The following is a 19,479-nucleotide window of genomic DNA, read 5'->3' on the forward strand; positions in this document are numbered from 1 at the left end:
AAAAAAAAAAAAAAAAAATAACGTATCATTAGTGAAGAGTAGATGAGACACTCTAAGGTCACGCTGACCGGCAGCTACACTACGGATCTCCCCAAGCGTTATTGCCGCGGAAATGAGGTGACTGAGAGCCTCTGCACAAAAAAAGAACAAATATGGGGAAAGGGATCCCTTTGACGGAGGCCCCGTTGGGGGTGAAGATAGCCAAACTTTTGACCATTAAGTATAAAAGGATAAGACACAGTAGACACACACAAATGAATAAGAGAAATAAACCAAGTGTGGAAGCCTAATTTAGCTAGATCCCTATCAAGGAAAGTCCATTCCACGCGGTTATAAGCTTTGCTGAGATCCAACTTGAGCGATGCATGACCCTTCCATACCCATATCTTGTATGTGAGGTAGTGATTCAACTCGTAGACCACAAGCACGCTATCAGTAATGAGCCTACCAGGAATAAATGTTGACTAGGACTCGGATATAATATTAGGGAGAATAGGTTTCAATATATTAGCAAGCATTTTAGAGGCAATCTTATAAGTAATATTACAGAGGCTAATAGCGCAAAAAGTGGCTCATATTTTCAGGAAAAACACACTTAGGAATCAGATAATATAAGTGTAATTAAACTTGTCATCAAAGCGCCCATGATTCAAGAAGTCAAGAACAAAGGAAATAACCTCCGGCCCTACAATATGCCAATATTTCTGATAAAGGATTGGGGACATCCTGTCAGGCCCTGGAGATTTATAAGAGTACATTTCAGAGATAGCAAGCTTTACCTCTTTAGGTGAGAAGGGTTGGATAAGCGTCTCATTCATATTCTCGCTAACTCTCATCGTCCCCCTAAAACCTTGTCAATAGCCTCCTCTAATGGCTTAGACATCTGGAATAAATCAAGAAAATAAGAAGAGATAATATGTTGAATACCTTACCAAGAGCAGCACTGGTTACCATCCTGATTTTGAATATGAGAGATGGAATTCTTTCGTTTCCTAGCACTCACCCTCGCATGGAAATAAGGAGTGTTCATATCCCTCTCATTAAGCCACTGAGCCTTTGGTTGCTGTTTCCATAGAATTTCCTCTCGCGTTAATAGCTCTTCTAACTTACGATGCAAGCGCCCCCAAATGACTCCATCCCCTTCATAATTTCATTAAACGGATCCTTAGTAAGAGTCGCTAATCGTGTTTCAAACTCATTGACACATCTGCTCACATGGCCGAATCTCATTTTGTCCCACCTAATTAGCTCCTCAAGTACTCCTCGCAAGCGCTGCAAGATTCTAGCCCCAACATCTCCTGTTACCTCACGGCTCCAAAGGTCTTGGATGAAGGGCCTCACATGTTCTAATGGTGAAATTTTGATTTAACAAGTCATCTTGAAATTTTAGCAGCAGAATAAATATGTTGTAATGGTGAATTCTTCATTTAACAAGTCATCCTGAAATTTTAAAACACATTTAACAATGGCAAGAACTTCTTTTGCAACAGTAGCATAATTTCGTTGGGCTACCTTCCATTTTCATGAATGAAGTCTAACTAAACATTCTTGTTTATTTCATCAATTTATTTTAGTACTCCCCCAAATCCTATTTCATAGGCATCTATTTTTATTATTTTCTTTCAATTAGGATTAGCGAGTGTTAAGCATGGTAATGATTTAACTTTTTGTTTGATCAACTTAACTGCTTTAGTATGTGCATTAGTTCATTCTGGTGGATTCTTTTTAAGTCTATTATACATTAATGGCTAAAATTCATAAAACCCTCTCGTGTTTTTAAAAATCGGCTAAAAACTCATTTTTGTTTTAAAAATAGGCTAAAAATCCCCGTGTTTCTTAAACGTAGCTTAATCGCCCCATTTCCGTTAAAGCTAACTAATGCCGTTCATTTTTTTTATAAAATGACCGTTATACCCTTACTTAATATATATTATTTCTTAGTTTAATGATCGTTGGATCTTCATTGATCAAATATTGATCGTTAGATCTAATTAATTAATCTCAACCGTTGAATTTTCAAAATGAAAGGTCTAGATTCAACTAATTATTTAACTTATATTATATGTAAATAGTTTAAACTTAAAAATATATTATTTGTATATAAAAGAAACTAACTACCCACCCCAACCTAACCCCACCCCCCTTATCCCCTGCTGCCCCCACCCCCACCATCATTTCCATCGCGGCGGGGGATTTTTTAAACCATTAGATCTCCCCAAATGCTTTATCAAAACGAGTGAGGCCAGTCTCATTAGAATCGTCTTGAAGAAACAATTTTGATGGTGGTGGTTTGCGATCGAGATTTGACCGAACGACGATGAATTGACGCAAACATGTTCGGCGGCCGTGGCTTGAGCCCAGTTTTTCTGATTGACGAAAATTCAAATTGAAGGTATGAAAATATTTTCTTGAAAAGAGAATTAGAATGGTACCACTGCGGTCGAAAAACTCATTTGGACGGCCCCAGAAACTTAAAGACAAGTTTCCGGTGAAAAAGGGGGCCACTTCAGTTTTTTTATTTTTTTTAATTTTAATAAATTTAATCAAAATATATTTTAGTTAATTAAGAATATTTTAAATAATTATAATAATTAAATATTTTAATTAATTAAGAATAATTATAATAACAATGATTGTAATTAAATATATATTTTAATGAACTAAAAATAATTTTAGATTTAACAATTAACAATTATAAATTTAAATATAATTTAATTTAATATTTAATATTAAATAAATTAAATATAACTTAGTATTTCAATTTAAATTATAAAAAATACACAAATAAAATAAAAATGAAAAGGATATTTTAGTAAAAAACCTTAAGAAAAAGATAAAAAATAGTTTATAAAATACCCCCACATACAAAAAGCACGTGTAATGCACCTTTCATTAATTATTAACGATGTGTTTTTGGTTGAGTTTTATAAAACCTATGTTATACCCCATCAACCATACGTTGCTTACAGGGTTTTTTACGTAGTACCCATTGCTATAATCCATATGTTGGCACCGAAAATCTTACACACAATTATTTTACTGAAAAATAGTTCGTTCTTACCACTTACATTAATATATAAAAATTGCAACAATAACACATCCCATAAAAGATTAGATATTGTCATGATCAACATGGCTGATGTCACTCAAAGTATGTAATGACAGTTCTGCCCTTGCAATTGTGAGTCAATGGCAACTCTCATCATTGCAGATTCATCTGCTTAAACATCAAGTTCTTTATTTAGCAATACACACATACACATACATGTATATATACGTCCATGTATATACACATATGTGAATGTGTATCCATATTATACATATCATATATCGTCACGTCATTAACCATATGATCCATTTACGCTCCTGTATTTTAGTAAAATAGTATAAAATCCCTTTATATTTTATAAAATACAGCAAAAAATCCCCTCTTCATTAACATACTCGCCTTTCGTACGAGTTGGCTTCATTTCTTGCCTTAGTGAGGATTATACTTACGTATACATGAAGCTGTGTATACAAATATGTAGAATAAATTATAGGCATACATGAATTATGTACATAAATACATACATACATACATATATGTAGTATATCTATAAACACATACATATTAATCACCGAAAATTATTCAGTTTGCTCAGAGTATAGCCGGATTCCCATCTCTAAATTACTTCAGAAAATTCCCACAAATCCCAGTATTATTCCCAATCAAACCCTTTCCGACGTCAAGATTCCAATAAAAGAGCTTTGATTGAACAGTAAGCAGAGTTGATTCATCAAAACAGTCAATCATGAGGAAGAGGGAGAGGGAGAATCCATGTGGGGTTTGTGGGCACTACCACAAATACGAGGAGGGGGAGGTGTGCGGCGTCTGCGGCCACCGCATGCCCGCTGTCTCCGATAAATCCGCCGCGTCCTCCGTCCAATTCAGCGCCTTCCCGTCGGAGATCTTGCCCGAGTTCCTTTACTTGGGCAGCTACGACAATGCTGCCCGCGCTGAGCTTCTCAAGACTCAGGGCATCACCCGGGTCCTCAATGTAAAAGGATTCTCTCTGTGTTTGTGTGTGATTATATGTTTTTTCCCTTAATAATTTTTGGTACTTCAAAGCTTAAACATTTATTGATTCGGTTTATTTCCGTCAATTTGTCTTGGTAATGTTTAAACGTGTATGATTGAGTGTAGTAGCATATGAAATTTATTTCATATTGTGTAGCAGAGTATAATGACAGGATCGAGTCTTAAGTTGAATTCTGATTTTTCTGAAGTGAGGAAGTTGACGATTGGACTGCTTGTACAGATTTAAAGTTGTTCACTTTTTTTCTTGCAAGCAAAGAAAAGGAAAAAGAAAAATCAATTGGTGCAGAGCTCCTAAATTAGGCTTTTACTTGGAAATACAATAAAATAGCTGCTGAATAGTGGAAGCTTCTGAACTTTCTGTTGTCATTTTGGCGCTGTTCTATTGTTTTTCTCCATCTATTATAGTAATAACCTCTGGGTAAGATTCAAGTCAAGGCTTAAGGCGTTCGCATTTTGACTTTAACAGGAGTTTTGACTTGCATGAGAATGATTTCTTTGGACAAAGAACTATGTTATGGGTAATCCATAGTATTGTGCCTTATTTGCATTTCAGAAGAATGTTTGGGGAATGCGACAGAGAAAGGTTGTAACTTTTGTAGTCCCATTTTCATAGAGGATGTGCACAACCATTTACGAGCTATGTGAATATTTTACTCGAGACATCTTTTAATTATCTGCTTGGATTTTTTTCATAATATTATTTGTCTTGTCTTCTTTAGACATTGAAAAGTTTCCATAAATGATGCAATAGAAGTGATACGGAGTATCTTTCTCTCCGTGGAGAATTTGTGTTGTACTCTAGTGATGACTTAATTCGTTATTCACCAAGAAATAAGCTTTACTTCTGTTCTTTTTGTTTTTGTCCCATGCTTTGATCTCAGTCTAGTTTCTGTTTTGCCCCTTTTCGGTTTTTTCCTCTTTTATTGGAGCGGCGAGGTGAGCGTTAGGGAGCAGGGTGGTAGGTTACTAGGTGAGGAGAGTGATGATTAGATTACTTAGCAGAAGAATACACCTGTGATAAGGAAGATGGGATAGAATATGGATGACGCATAAATTGTATTCTCTGTGTCTTTTTCAGCAAGCATTACAGTTCATTGCACTCCACAATAAAAAATGCAGCTGGTCATATTTCTTTCTGGTTTTTCTTTTCTGATATCAAGTGACAAGTCCACAATTCCTGAGACCTCAATGCTTAATTTACATGCAGCATATTGGTTGTTTGTCGAGGAAACTTCAGGAAAAGACTTGACATGGGTAAAAGGAAGAATGGTAGGTAAGCGAACAAAATGCAGATTAAAAATTGTTACTATTCTCCAATAACATGTGCACTCCTGCAATAGTTCCCGTCTCAGTCTCCTGACCGTGGTCATTATCGATGTAAGCATTAGAGACTTTTGTAGAGTAGTGGTCTGCGTGGATTTTCAATGACCATGTTGCTTTCACTGAACTGGAGTTATTGGACACACTATTAATCTAAAAGTAACGTTATCACTGCTTAGTTGAAAGTTCAAAACATTCAGGATTGAACATAAATAAAGGATTCTTGGAAAATGGTGCTCTCTGAAATCCAAGATAGAAGAGCATGCTTAGAGAGTAGTTGTCTCTGACATTCTGTGTTTGTCAGATTGGAATATCTAAAATGGAGAAGCAGGACTGAGAAACTCTGCTAATAGGGTCTGTTTCAAAGTTTCATGCAAGAAACTTAGGCTAGTATTTATTGTCTGTGATATGCTTGGTGTCTGGGGAGTGCAAGAGTGTTATATGTTAAGTCTTTTCCTGTCAATAAGTGATGAAAATAACAGAGAGAAAATTGTGAGCATTCTTGTAGCATACTGTTCTATTCTCTACTAACTCCAATAGTCCTGTGATAGCCGTGGTTTCTGCCTTTGCAATATTCAAATAAGGATCAGAGGCTTTTCTTGAAATTGGATTTGCCGCCTGCAACGGTTTGCTATTAAGGTTCGTTGCACTAGGCTGGAGTTCTTGTACATGCTATGAAGACCTTTCAGAATTGCTGGTTTGTAGAAGTAATTTGATTTAGTGTAAGGTTGATAAGTCAAAAGATTTGGGATTTGAGATAATAAAGGGTGATTTGTAGGTAGTTCTCTCTGAAATTCAAGATGGTGCAAGGCACTTAAAAAGGTATTTTTCTTTCTGATTTTCTTAGGTTTCATCAGATTGAATTATTTAAAACGTGAAAGCCTGGCCAGGTGCAGAGAATCTTAGTCAGGTACATTATTGACTGTGATATGCTTGGTCCGGAAGAAATATATAAAGTACTAGACATGGAACTTTTTCTTGGCAAAGATGGTAGTGAATAGTTTTGGAGTTGTGTATGGGAGTGCACTCTGAAGGCCGTCTATGGGCATACTGGAAGCTGCCTGTTTCTTGCCACGCCATAATTGTAGTGAGCAAGCAAATAATCAGGCCTTTTCAGATAAGCAGTGGTTACCATAGGTAGTTGAGATGTGAATTTAACCTTATCAAGTGACTTGGGGGAATTTTACCTTATCAGAGTGATGTGAGAAGTACACCATTTTTAAAGTTTGGTATCTATTAAAATTACCAAGGAGGACCCTGGTACATTAGTCCATTTACTATTTGAATAACATGTGTCCTCTCTAATCTTGTTAAGTTTGTTTAACTGATTGACTAGTGTAACATGTAATGGCAATCATAATATTTTTATCTGATGGGGGGGCCCTTATGTTTGCCTGGTTGGCTATCGTTTTAATCATGTCAGTTTTCTCTTTGCTGATTTTCCTAGTCTTTTACACTACCTAAACTTAAACAACATGGTAGTTACAGGTCTACGTCTTGTTTCTGAACTATTTAAGGGACAATACTTCTCTTATGATGCTTATACCCTGTTAAAAGAAAGATTACATTTAATGGGACTTCCTTTTCTTTCTTCTGTTAAAGTTACGAATTTATCTGCAATGAGGTAAACAAGTCTCTTATTCATGTAAAGACTCACATTAGTGCACTTATTTTTGTGTAACCTTTCACTTTCATGAGAAAACTGGTTGGTGTTAGATTCACATCGAGACTTGTGTTTATTGGTGGAAACTCCTAATTTTCTTTATTTTGCTAGCATGTGACTGAAGATGTAATTACCCAACTGCATGGAATTTTCATGTAAACTTTCTTGATTTGGTGAAAAGTGCGCATGATCAATCTTTTCAGAGTCAACATTAGAAATACTTAATCACTTGTTCTCTATTCTGAACCATGGAAGAAGACATCTTTTTGAATATTAATGCTTAAATATTTCCCTCTGGTTAGTATCTCCAAATCTTCCAGATTAATGGGAAGGAAGCTTAATCGGAATAATAATACAATTGGATTTACTTTTACTTTTGAAAATTGACTTCCCTTATTCAACTAGTAGTTGCGAATGTATGCAGCCCTTGAAATCTTACTCCTATCCACCAACTTGCCACCAATTTGCTGTGACTAAGTTGATCATTTCTTATAAGGATTTTTCATTCCTTTAACAGAAGTTTATTTGGTGCAGACTGTGCCTGCTTGTCAAAATTTGTACAAAAACTCGTTTACATACCACTGTCTCCAATATGAACAAAAATTGCCATTTGATGATGCAATTCAATTTCTTGGTGAGTCCTTCAACTTTAATACTAATACATGTCTGCATTTTTTCTTCTTTCTTCAGAGTTTATTTCCTGCCTTTTAGAAGGTTAACTTTGTTAATTATTCTGATACACTGTTCTTGCGTTATTGATGGCACAAAGAGTCCAGGAATGAAAAGTTTCATTCGTACTCTTTTTAAATGCTTTTGATTTTTGCTGAAATGGTGCAGTAAATTCCTTAACAGCACAAGTTGCCATGCTCTTAAATTTTATTTGTGTTGTAAGCAACAGATGTCTTCATTATTATTATTGTGTTTCTTCTCATTCTTCTTAGTCATCTTCTTATTCTTGTCTTGCTTTGATGAGTTTCATCTATATATTTTCTTTTATGTCTCTGTATGCTGCAAAATCTTGCAAAACACAGCATTTCAGTTTCTCTCTCTCTCTCTCTCTCTATATATATATATATATATATTATTATCATAATTAATAAGGCTGACACAGAAAATATGTTTCATGGATATCTACTTCATCAAACACATGTCAAATCACTCGAAGTACCAGAAATAGTGATGAATGATGTATCTAGCGTAAAAAATTAAGGAAACTGATAAGGATCGACTCGAACCTGAAAATGATTTTCTTTTATAGAAATAAATGGCTACAGGATATGCTGGCTCTGTTTTGTTTCAGACCAGATGTTTATGTTTCTTTTCTGTGCCTCTTACAGTTGCACATCATATATTCAAAAGATGCCACAGGGTCTTGATGTAATGCATCATTTGTGGGTGGACTTGATATTCACTAAATGACATCAAGTCACATTCTCTATGTATCATTATTCACCTTATTTTGCTGGCATGCGTTGTGCAGAACAATGCGAAAAAGATAGGGCTCGGGTGCTCGTGCACTGCATGTCTGGCAAAAACAGGTGAATTTATTATCACAATCTGGGGCTCATGTCTGCTTTATTTTGCTCTTTCTTTTTTGGTTAGTCATTTCTGTTTGATTGTTAGTTACTGTTTTCTCATGGGGATTGGTGTATTTGCAAAGGTCAGATCATTTTCTTGTATAGTATTTAAGACTGCAATAGTATGCTGGCCAATCGTTATCTAGTAGGCGAGGCAATGACCCCAGTGGCATGCTGTCAACAGGGAAAAAAGGATCTAGTTAATTGCAAGAAACTTGTATACTTGCAATAATCTCTATTTCTAGGTGCTATAATTCAACTTTTCTGAATGAAGATCATCATCAGTTCCTTTAATGTGCATTTATTGTTTTTTGATAGGTCGCCTGCTATAGTAATGGCTTACTTGATGAAAAGCAAAGGTTGGAAACTTGCCGAGAGTTATCGATGGGTGAAAGAACGCAGACCTTCAGTTGAACTAAATCAAGGTTTAGTCAAACTCTGCCTTGCTAGTTTGTATAAGCTCCAATCATCTATAATCTAACCATCAAAGAATTTATTTTACTGAATAGTAATTGCTTAAAGTGGTTACAACAATCCTACAGTTGGATGGAAGAGGTTGATCAGTGAAATGTCAATCCATATTCTTTGAGCTGTTAGGTCCTAGGATTTGAAGAATAGGTGATTTTAACAGTAGCGGGTGTGCTGAGTAATTTGCCAAAGGATTTTAGACTGGTAGATTACCATGTAGTTGAAGTTAAGTTCCTTCTTCAAAGAACTGAGATAGCAAATACAGTTCAGGATCCATAAATGGGGTCTAACTTGGACCACTGGGTTTGTCTACTATTATCTCTGAGGATCTAATTTGGTTAGATTTATCTGAAATAAATGCAGTGATATCCGGCTATACAGATTAAATGGAATTCAGAAATCAATTTCCATTCATATATCTGCTATCAAACTGAGTCAAAAATTATACACTCACAGGGAATCACAAAATAACATGAATACCATACCCTTAAAAGTTAAATAAAAAGATCTTCCTAATTAAACCTCAGAATTGTCACCCTCCTCCTTGGTTGTCAATCGAACAAAAACTAAGGTTCAGTATGATTTAGAGGGAAAGAAGGAGAAGAACGTGAGATTAGTACATGCTCCATTTTGTTTCCACTGAAGAGTGGAATAGATTGGAATCCAATCCCTTTTAGATTGTCTGCCAAATTTACCAGCTGTATAATTCACCATCAAAATAGAGTTCCATCTTCAGAATTGTGATTGGTCGAGCAGCCTTATATTGGGCTTGGCTAGAGTTTAGTGCAAGACATCAGAAAGGGTAGGGGTGTGCCTCCAAGTTGAGGTAAAATATTGTTTCTCTCTCTAATACTCTTAGGTCTAGGTCTTTCCCATTTCTTTTACATCAGCCAGAACTGAATTGCCCACAGTTCTTTTTCTTTTTCACACTATTTACCATGAATAGAATAAGTCAGAGAAAAATAAAAAAGAACAAACTATATAAAGAGGTTAGTGTATGTGAATCACACACACACAACAAATGAACACGCTTGACAGACCATCATGTGAATTCAGCACACTGAGGTTATGACTTGGAGCTGGGTTCAAACCTTCCCCAAATATGTAAAACATAGATCAACATTCCAGCCACTAATTTATAGATCATTGTATTGGGTGGTGAGGAAGGACACCTGTTGCCAGGGCAAATTGATTGGGCCAGTTCTGTAAGGAGAATGTTAATTGGAAACAGTTTTTGGGCCTGCGGGACTTTGTGGTGGTTATTAGATCTGGTGAGTGTAAACCACTTTGGGAGTTGAAGCTGGGTAAGATCTTGGGACTTGGTACCGTATTCTGTTTTGCTCTTGTTTTAGTGGTGGAAGTCTATTTGATACAAATGAAAAACTAAACCACTGTTGTGAAGAGCAAAATTATGAGGCAATTTTGTTTTTGTGTCAAAAATTAACTGGCAGCGCTCTTATTCAAACTTTAGGATGATGACTCTAATTAGCATTTTGACTTTGGTATTAAGGATGTATTGCTATGATGCTTTAACTAACTTTATTTTCTGAATATTGTATGCTGGATCATTTTCCTTAAATAATTAATAGGCCAGTAAAATCATTTTGAAAGGACTCAAATATGAATTGGCTACTCTGGATGTTTTACATGTATGTTTCCATGAGTAACCGTTTCTCCAATAATGGAAAATATTAGAGTATTTATGCACATGTATGTATATATATGCTATTTGATTTAATACTTTATTTATTCATACTTAGTATCCTATCTGTAAAGTATCCCATGTTTTTCGAAAATTATCGCATCGAATTTCCACATTGCATCACATATGTTGATGTGATGGTGCATAAAGTGTATGGTGGTGATACTGACAGTTGTGAGAAGGACATCATGGAGTGGTGGAAAAGGTTGTGGTGGTGGCCATAGGCAGTGGGAATGGTTAGTGGGTGGTGGAAGACGATGATTGTAGCCAGCAAGTAATGGATAGGGATGGGAGATAGAGAATTCTGTGGTGGCGGATATGTTAATGCAGCTGAAAGATAGTTAAGAGTGTAAATATTTTTAATAACTTTTCTTCAAAACTGTGAAATTGTTAACCCAATAAAATATGTCAGAAGCTAGTTATTTGGATTAATACATTCATTAGATGAGGATTAATTATAAATAGTTGATTGGATGTATTTCCAGCTTTGCATATAACAGTCATGATGCTTACGCTATCCTGCATCAAAATGTTGTCTCAGATGAGATTGAGATGGATGGACTTCTTTTAACCATAGCTGCATTCATCACAATTGTAGTTGCAATTTCTGTCCTGCATAATTTAAACCCCTGACATGTTTCTCTTTGATGCCTTTCAGACGTCTACCAGCAATTACAAGCATATGAGCAAAAGATTTTTGGTTCAATCGAGAACAGCGGTATCGGCATGCCGAACCTATCGCCTTCCAGTCTGGGATCCTTCAGCTTTGGCTTCTCAAGGCCAAACGATCCACCAATTCCTGTTCCTGTTTTCAGTAATATTGGCGGTGCCTCAATATTTTCCCGTCCCCAACTTGATATCCCTCCTCAGGAATTTACTTTTGGAGCTGGGCCAACTCAGAAGAACACTTCAGATGATGCTTCTTTTAAAACCAACACAAATACTCCTGCTGTTAACGATATCACCATGGATGGTTCTTGACGATTTAGCTTCTGATCCTACATTCCATTAAAACAGAGTCATTGGTTGAAGGTCAGGTTCGTCTCCAGCCCTTAAGTTTCTACATGAAAGCTTATGCAAGGTGGAAATACTGATCGCCGAGGTCCCGTGGAGCCTGTGATGTACTGGAGTGTATTAGACAACACCACACCTCATTCCTGAGTCTATATACATGCAATCCCTTCAGGATTTGTGTTAATGAATTTGAGTTGTTCAATGATGTTTGTTTGGACAGTATAAAGGACCAGCTACAATGCCTTGCCTCCCTTACTCAAGTGAACTATTTCTGGATGACTATCAGTATTATCTCATAAGCTTATAAATTTCCTCCTACTATAATTATCGGCATCAGATAATCAGCTATTACCTGTTTCATGAATGACAGAATACGTCGTCTCCACCGGTGGATTGTCTAGATATAAATCGTTCACATTTTTGTAATGACTAGCAGACATTTCTGCAGCATCTGGTTTCTTACTGAAAATTTCGTGGCAAGAATTTTACATATGAGGATGCTATTGGGCAGTTTTGGCTGAGATAAAATTTGATCTACTTGGTTTGAATGAAACTCTAAAAATCAGATTTCTAACAGTCCATAGAAGGAAAACAGTGAAGTTACTTAAAGATCACTATATTTGAAATTACAGATAGTATCAAACCAGTGTGCACATATTACAACCTCAGACCGCAAAGTCCAATCTCTTTATTTGCTGCTGTTGTGTGCATTGACAGTGTTATTCCATTTCTATTCAAAAGTCATGCATCATGTAGCATATGTTTCAAGCGATGATTTGGCGAGCCACAACAAGCCTGGATCGTTTCGCTTTAACATCAGGAAGGCTTCAGCCTTTCCCCATTCGTCCATAATTACATCTTCAGAGAAGCCAATCAGTCTGAGAATGTCAACAGCCGCTGCAAGAAGTGAATTTGCTATTTAAAAGGCTGATAGTCAGAGAGACGGTGTGCGAATAAATCACTTTCTAAATCCACTCAAATTCCCGGAGAAATGATATTGGCAATACCATGAAATCAAAATGCCGGGCTGTCGCACCCTTATACACAAGTTGAAGATACAGAAAACTTTCCATAGTCAACAAAATCAAACGTGCATAGTAGACATACTAATGCAGAACAATGCATGGAACAAAGAATTAAAGAGTCATCATCGCATAGATGCACCAATAAGGGTAAGCTTCAGATATCTTAAACGAGTGTGTTGTAATGCTGTTGTAGTCTATTTAGCCCAGGGTTCAGATACCAAGAGTTGGTTGAGACCAACCTATTTCTCATGCTTCCTTTTTAAGGTCTAGCTTTTCGAAAGTAATTATTGCTCTAGAGGCTCTGAGGATGTTTTGCTCTTGTAATTATTATTAAGCGATCTCCAACACCTGAATCCTACACCAAGTGGAACTTTTAAAGCGTTTCACCCTTCCACACGGAAATTTAATATGCATGGTTCCGGAGAGTTGAGAGTTGCCAGAAATGACAAACATGCAGACTCACTATCGCGGCAATATTATTATTATGGTTATCCAACAAGAATCCAGATATGCTATGGAAAGTGAGTGATATCCAAATTCCAGGTGAAATCAATACCTTTGTAAGTAATAATGTTCCTTTGTATCATTGGGTTGGCCTGCAGCAAGCTAAGAACAAAGTTAGAAGGTACCTGGAAAGTATGGAATTAGAAAACTGCCATACCGTACCTTTCTCAGTTTTTTGAACTTCACTTCATCCGGGTGTTCAATCACATTACTGCAGGCATTTAGAAAAAGGGAGTTTTATGTAAAGCTTTCAATGCAAAAAGTACATAAACAAAAGTCAAATGAAGAACTAAAAATAACTAACTCAGATACAAGGTCTACCGTATTATCTTAATCAAAGTTTGTAGGACGGTTCCAGTCTCGGAGGGCTTAACTTCGGATTTTAGTGATTGAATTGCACTTTGCAGGCGACCACAAAACAAAGTAACAGGGTCTTGGATTATCTGCAGCTCTGTATCATCAGGATCAGGTTCGACATTTTGGATCCTTGGTATTGCCTTGCCAGGATCATACTCTGTCTGCATCTCTTCTGCAAGATAATCATTTGAATGAGGTTCACCAGGAGCACTACTGATGTGACTAGGCAACTCCGTACTTGTGGGCATAAGGAAGTCCACTTGATCAACTCGAGCTTTGTTCTGAAATCTCAGATCATTTGGTTCTTCTCCAGAATCGTCAAGTTCAGGTTCCAGAATGGCAACACTTCTTTGTATTTCCCCATTGGAATTTGGTCCAATAGGACTAAACCCTGAATTCTCAGGATTAGATACTTCATATCTCTCAATTTCTAAAGCAGTATCTGTTAACATATGGCTGTCCCTGGACTCCACAGAAGGCTCGAGAACCATAGATTCATGATCCTCGCAGTCATCAGGATCAGGCTCAGCGATTTTCTGATTGACATGGACCACAGGATCTGGCACAGCAGTCAGTTCCTGCACCCCATCTGTACCGTAAGAGTCTACCCTCTCCTTCAAGGTTATAATTAAATTAGGCTTTGGGCAAACCAAACAATGATCATCAGAGTTTCGTTGCTTTCACGTACCTCAGATGAACTTGACAGCATGGTAGATGTATTGGCTAAACGTTCCAAAGCTGCATTTACTGAAGCAGCACGAGCATTTTGAAGAATATGAGCCTGTCCTCCAAGCTTTTGTGATGAAGTTACATGGCTCCTGATGCCGAGCTCTTCCTCATAATATCGTGAATGGGTGATCCCACTCAAAGTATGGCCTTTTGATTTAGACCAATCAAGGGTAGCAGCTTCTTCGTTAAGCTGTTAAATCAAAATATACATCAACTGTGACCCTGAGTGCATACTTCAACTTACGACAGAGTGTTTCCAGAAGATAGCTCATTGAGAAACAAGCAGTTGCGCGAGCATACACAGACACACGTAAAAATGCACAACTTATATACACATACACAGACATGTGTTCACATATATATCCTAGATCTACGCAGATGGGATATAGAAAGGATAATAAGCATTACCTGTTTATCCAGAGCATAGAAGTTTGCATCATGCTCACCGAACACCATGTGTGCCTAGAAAGATGATAAAATTTGAATGATATTCAGCTCTTTTGGAAGTAGTAGCTGTTAACATGAGGAAGATAAAGACAAACACCTCATTCTTTTTGGTAGAGTAAATTTAAGTAAACGTACTAGCTCATGCAAAAGAGTCTTCTTAATGCTTTCATATTTCCGGAAACCCTTGAGGTCATCAGTTCGAAGTCTCAGTGATATCTCTTCTCCATGATTCTACACATAATCATCCACAAATAACTTGAGAAAGAAATGATAACTGAAAAAGGATACAGGAGATTTGAGGAGAGCACCTAAAGGGACACGTGAAGATTATTTGCAATAGAATGAAACATTTTCTCAAGAACCTCACCTTGTTGAAACCAAGGATGCACTTAGGACTCACTCCAACATAACCAACTGGTGCCATCTCAGTCAAAATTCCCACCCGCCAACGATGCTTTAAGAAGTCCAATGAAAAGAGAACTTATCACGACTGGTAAAAAGTTCAAAAAGAGGTTTGTCACACAAATTACAAACAAATAATAGAAATACATTTGGATATACCTTATTCATAATTGCAACAATTCCTGGATCTGAAGCAAGCCTATGCAGCAATTCTAGGGCCCTTGATGCAGGAGGATTTAACTGCCATCGCCAGACAAGGTCAAGGTCAGTTCGTTAATATTCGCATTCTCAAGTGTAATTACTTTTCTCATTGATGGATAGTGGGGTGATTCTATAATGTGCTGGATGCTAAAAGAAAAAGTGGATCAGTTAGCATAATAATGAGGCCAGTAGCATGGAGAAGTTAAGATCTGGTTGATGTATCACAGAAAACTTTTACCAACCTTTTAAGAGCAAGATACAACCCAGACCTTCAGCATAACAAGGAAATTAAGAGAATCCTAGCCTGGACCTCCGATAAACTAAACATGCCAAGATATGAGAGTCCTATATTTTTTCATGATTATCTAAGCACAAAACAAATTTGTTTTCTAAATCATGCATGAAGACCCAGAAGAATTTAAAAATAGTTTCCCAAATTCTCAAGATTAATTCATGTTTCCATGTTTGTGATATTGGGTGAAAGTAAACGAAGCAGAAATTCGAAGGTGAAAACAATGAATAACATCTCTAGGTCCTGTCTGTGAACTGTGAAGTGCATAAATCCCAACTAACACGCAACTTCCATGTTGTGGATTGCATTTTCTATTATCAAATCATTTACATCTTTGAAACAGAAGTATATAGCGAGAGAGAGTCTTCCTAGATGAACCACAATTCTGAGAATCATCAAAACACAGATTGGGTTTATGTAGACTTCTTCGAGCGGATTAAGCTGGAAACAGAGACGCTATTTAAGCAGGTTAAGAGAACTAGAAAACTTTAATCTCACATTTTCCCCCTCAATGCTATGTAAGTATGGAGGTACTCATGCCAACACATCTCCCAGCCAAAACTACAAATTTGATATTATCAGAAGAGTTGTTTGCACCACTGAAGGAAGTTCGGACAGAAAGAATAACATCACTAGAGTCCAATAAACTTGTGAACCAAGGTTCCATCCAATGGTCCACGATAGCATAATTAAACTAGTGAAAGTCGATTATGTAATAAATAAAATAGCAAATGAAGGAGATTTCTAAAACTTTACCTCTACTCCAGGAAGACTAAGTGTTCGGAAATCACCAAAAATATAAGGTCCTTGAGGAAGTCTTGGCAAGGCATAGGACCCATCTCCATTTCTCTGCTTTAATCTTTTCTCTTCTTCATCAAATCCAGCAATCCTGAGATCCACCTTTGCATTTTCTAGGACTTCATCCACCTCATTTTTGGGCACTCCCATCATTCTAATAGACCTTCCCTGAAAGAAAAAGCAAATAACTAACTGTTATGAAAGCAAAGGTCAGTTGCAAGAGAACGCAAATCGTGGGACTCCCTTCAGGTCTTTAATTGTGTCTCAATAAATAAGTTTAACATTTGCTTAATCAATATGAAAAAACTGTAAGAGAAATTAATGGCAAACTGTGTTATCAGCCAAAGTGGTACCACAGTACATATACATGATCTGTTCTAGATACATGCAATTTCACACTTCCATGTATTAATGCTAATAACTTATTGTTCACTATAAGAACATAATCATTCAACAAGACTCCACTTATTGCAGAACCTGGAAGTGGTAAGACAATTAGTCCCAAGCATCCTAAACCAAGATCCAAGAAGTTACCTACATGAACCTATGGCTTCCATGTCATCATATCAATTCTTGATGCGGCTACTGCTGTACTATGGTAACAAACTTTCTTAGAAGATTATATGCTGGAAAACTAGACATTCAGATACCAATTCTTGCTTGTTGAATTAGGTATTTCGATTCGGCCCAGTAAAACTGGAATTTTGTGGAGGGGAATATACTTTAGACCAGTCTGTTCCACCAAATATACCAAGTTTTACCAGGGGACAACACTTTGGTACATAACCAGTTAAAAGTTAAAAATATTTTCTATCCCATCTTTTTGGACTTACTATACAAATTATAAACTGCGAACAGTAACTCATCCAACAATTGTGTTTTAGGAGTGAAGAATTGAGATAAAATTCACAGCTATTGGACTAGCAAAGTGCATTAAACTGAGGAAATCTAATCTGAAAGTGAAAATTTTCCATGCATACCTCATTTCAGGGAGAAAATTCCAAAATTTTGGCAGAAAATTATTAAAACTTACAACTCAGAACCAATTAGTTAAAATTAATTATTAGTTCATTTGTTTTGGCTTTCAACATCTGATTTAACTCAGTGGCCAAAATACGAAAATGACATGCAAGCCAATATTAAATTAATGGTACAGTTCATGTTTCACACTCTGCACTTTTTCCAACAATTTTCTCATCTTTTCAGCACTGTTCCTCTACGCTAGAGTGCCGCTCGTCAAGCTACCTTTGTGCATTGTCCTCAGACACTTACCAAATCAATTGTGAATTCACGATTAAAGGTGTTCAGCTATGGAAAGCTAAAACCTAGTCGAGCGCATATTAGACAAATTAAGAGTTCATCAATAAGATGTTACAGATGGCATATGGAGTATGGATAAGTTCTGGAACCTTAAGAACTGATGCTGAATCCAAGCTTAAACAAGAGTGCTCATTAGAAAAAGGATATAGCAATTTCGAACTTTTCTCCATGCGAACAAGTAGCCGCAAAGTATCGGCCTTGACATTTGTGAGTTCTTGTAACTTTTCACCCAACTCTTTCAGAGGAGCACTTGGATTCATCTCAACAACAAACTTTTGTCCTCTCCATATAACCAAGCAACTATGCAAATCCTGCTGCTGCTCCATGCTCTGTCTAAACAACCAGGCGGGGCCTAAGGCAATGAATCAAAAAGCTGAAGTGTATTACTACAGTAAAAGAGCTTCTCCTTTTCACAACAATATACAAGTAGCAACCGTCACCCCCACCCACCCAAGAAAATAATTGAAAACAAGCCAGTAATCTTTACAACAACCAACAGTAGGTTTTAGGATCATCAATCCATAACTATTGATTCTACTCAATTACTTCATTAGATTATTATTTCTTATGTGCATAGAGTTATCCATACTCTACTAGAGATAATAGAGCTTTAATCTTTGAAAAATCCGATCAGTAAAAACAAGACAAAATCACAACTTGCAGTCAACTCACTTTTCGAAATTGAAATGCTACTGGCTCAACTTCAAAACCTAGAACAAATTCGAATTTCTCCAGTTGAAAGGAAAACGAGTCAAAACCTTCAAAAAAAAAAAAAAAGGAAATAACATCGCCAAAATTTAACACAGAGAACAATACAACACAGAATTCAAGATCAAACACCTCAATCAAGTAATTTACTAGACAATCAACAACTCATAAAATCACATTCGACCAAAAAATCTAGAGAATTCACCTCGATTTCGCAACCAGAATTTTCACAAGAAATGATATCATAAAAAATTCAACCCAGAGAACTGTACAACAGAGAATTCAAGATCAAATTTTCACACCTTAATAGCAATTCCCCAGACAATCAACAACTCAGTAATTCATTTTCTATTAAAAAGGTCGAAAGAATTCACCTCAATCTCGACTATCTGATGATTTCTTCTTTCTCAAGACAGAGAATCAGCGGGTTTACAATAAGAGCGAAGAGGAAACCAAATATGGGAAACAAAATATCAAAAATGAAATATATATAGACAAGAGATGGGACGCGTACATTAGCATGACCAGGCAGAGAGGCTACTAACGTAAGCGATTGGCGCTCATGTAAATGTGTGGGCTGACGCAATGGTTGGGGAACAATCTGGAATCTAAACCAATAGGACTAAACATTTAGAAATAATTACACTTTTCTCCCCTAAATTTAGTATAATTACATATACATTTTTTGTGGTTTGAAAAATTAAATCTAACACTCTTCAGATTTGCTTTCATTTAGGTGTAATTTTTCAAACCACAGGAAGTCTAAGTGTAATTATCCCAAAAGATTATAAACGTTGCTAAGAACATATTAACATACTTATTTATCTTTATTTTTCTCTATTTACTTTTATAAAACACAACAAGACACTAA

At 36.5% G+C, this 19,479-nt stretch overlaps 2 protein-coding genes across 7 annotated transcripts; one reads left to right on the forward strand and one right to left on the reverse strand.

Annotated features, from left to right (window-relative positions):
- LOC105167448 (protein-tyrosine-phosphatase IBR5) lies at window positions 3,463–12,149 on the forward strand. Its single transcript, XM_011087176.2, has 5 exons — window positions 3,463–4,040; window positions 7,599–7,698; window positions 8,545–8,602; window positions 8,960–9,066; window positions 11,470–12,149. The coding sequence occupies exons 1-5, from the start codon at window positions 3,795–3,797 to the stop codon at window positions 11,790–11,792; spliced, it is 834 nt and encodes a 277-aa protein (XP_011085478.1). The 5' UTR covers window positions 3,463–3,794; the 3' UTR covers window positions 11,793–12,149.
- LOC105167449 lies at window positions 12,368–19,137 on the reverse strand. 6 transcript variants are annotated; one of them, XM_011087180.2, is made up of 12 exons: window positions 18,983–19,137; window positions 17,990–18,252; window positions 16,539–16,748; window positions 15,449–15,529; window positions 15,255–15,341; window positions 15,023–15,118; window positions 14,849–14,902; window positions 14,400–14,630; window positions 13,676–14,289; window positions 13,517–13,565; window positions 13,407–13,446; window positions 12,368–12,722 (listed from the first exon to the last, which is right to left on the reverse strand). In XM_011087180.2, exons 2-12 carry the CDS (start codon window positions 18,224–18,226, stop codon window positions 12,574–12,576), a joined length of 1,848 nt encoding a protein of 615 aa, XP_011085482.1. In that variant the 5' UTR covers window positions 18,227–18,252; window positions 18,983–19,137; the 3' UTR covers window positions 12,368–12,573. The 6 variants fall into 6 exon arrangements, with proteins under 6 accessions (XP_011085482.1, XP_011085479.1, XP_011085480.1 ...); XM_011087177.2 differs by having other exon boundaries at window positions 13,676–14,325; XM_011087178.2 differs by having other exon boundaries at window positions 13,676–14,325; window positions 17,990–18,233; window positions 18,983–19,135.

The sequence above is a fragment of the Sesamum indicum genome, linkage group LG8 (assembly GCF_000512975.1).
Source record: "Sesamum indicum cultivar Zhongzhi No. 13 linkage group LG8, S_indicum_v1.0, whole genome shotgun sequence".
Taxonomy (NCBI): Eukaryota; Viridiplantae; Streptophyta; class Magnoliopsida; order Lamiales; family Pedaliaceae; genus Sesamum; species Sesamum indicum.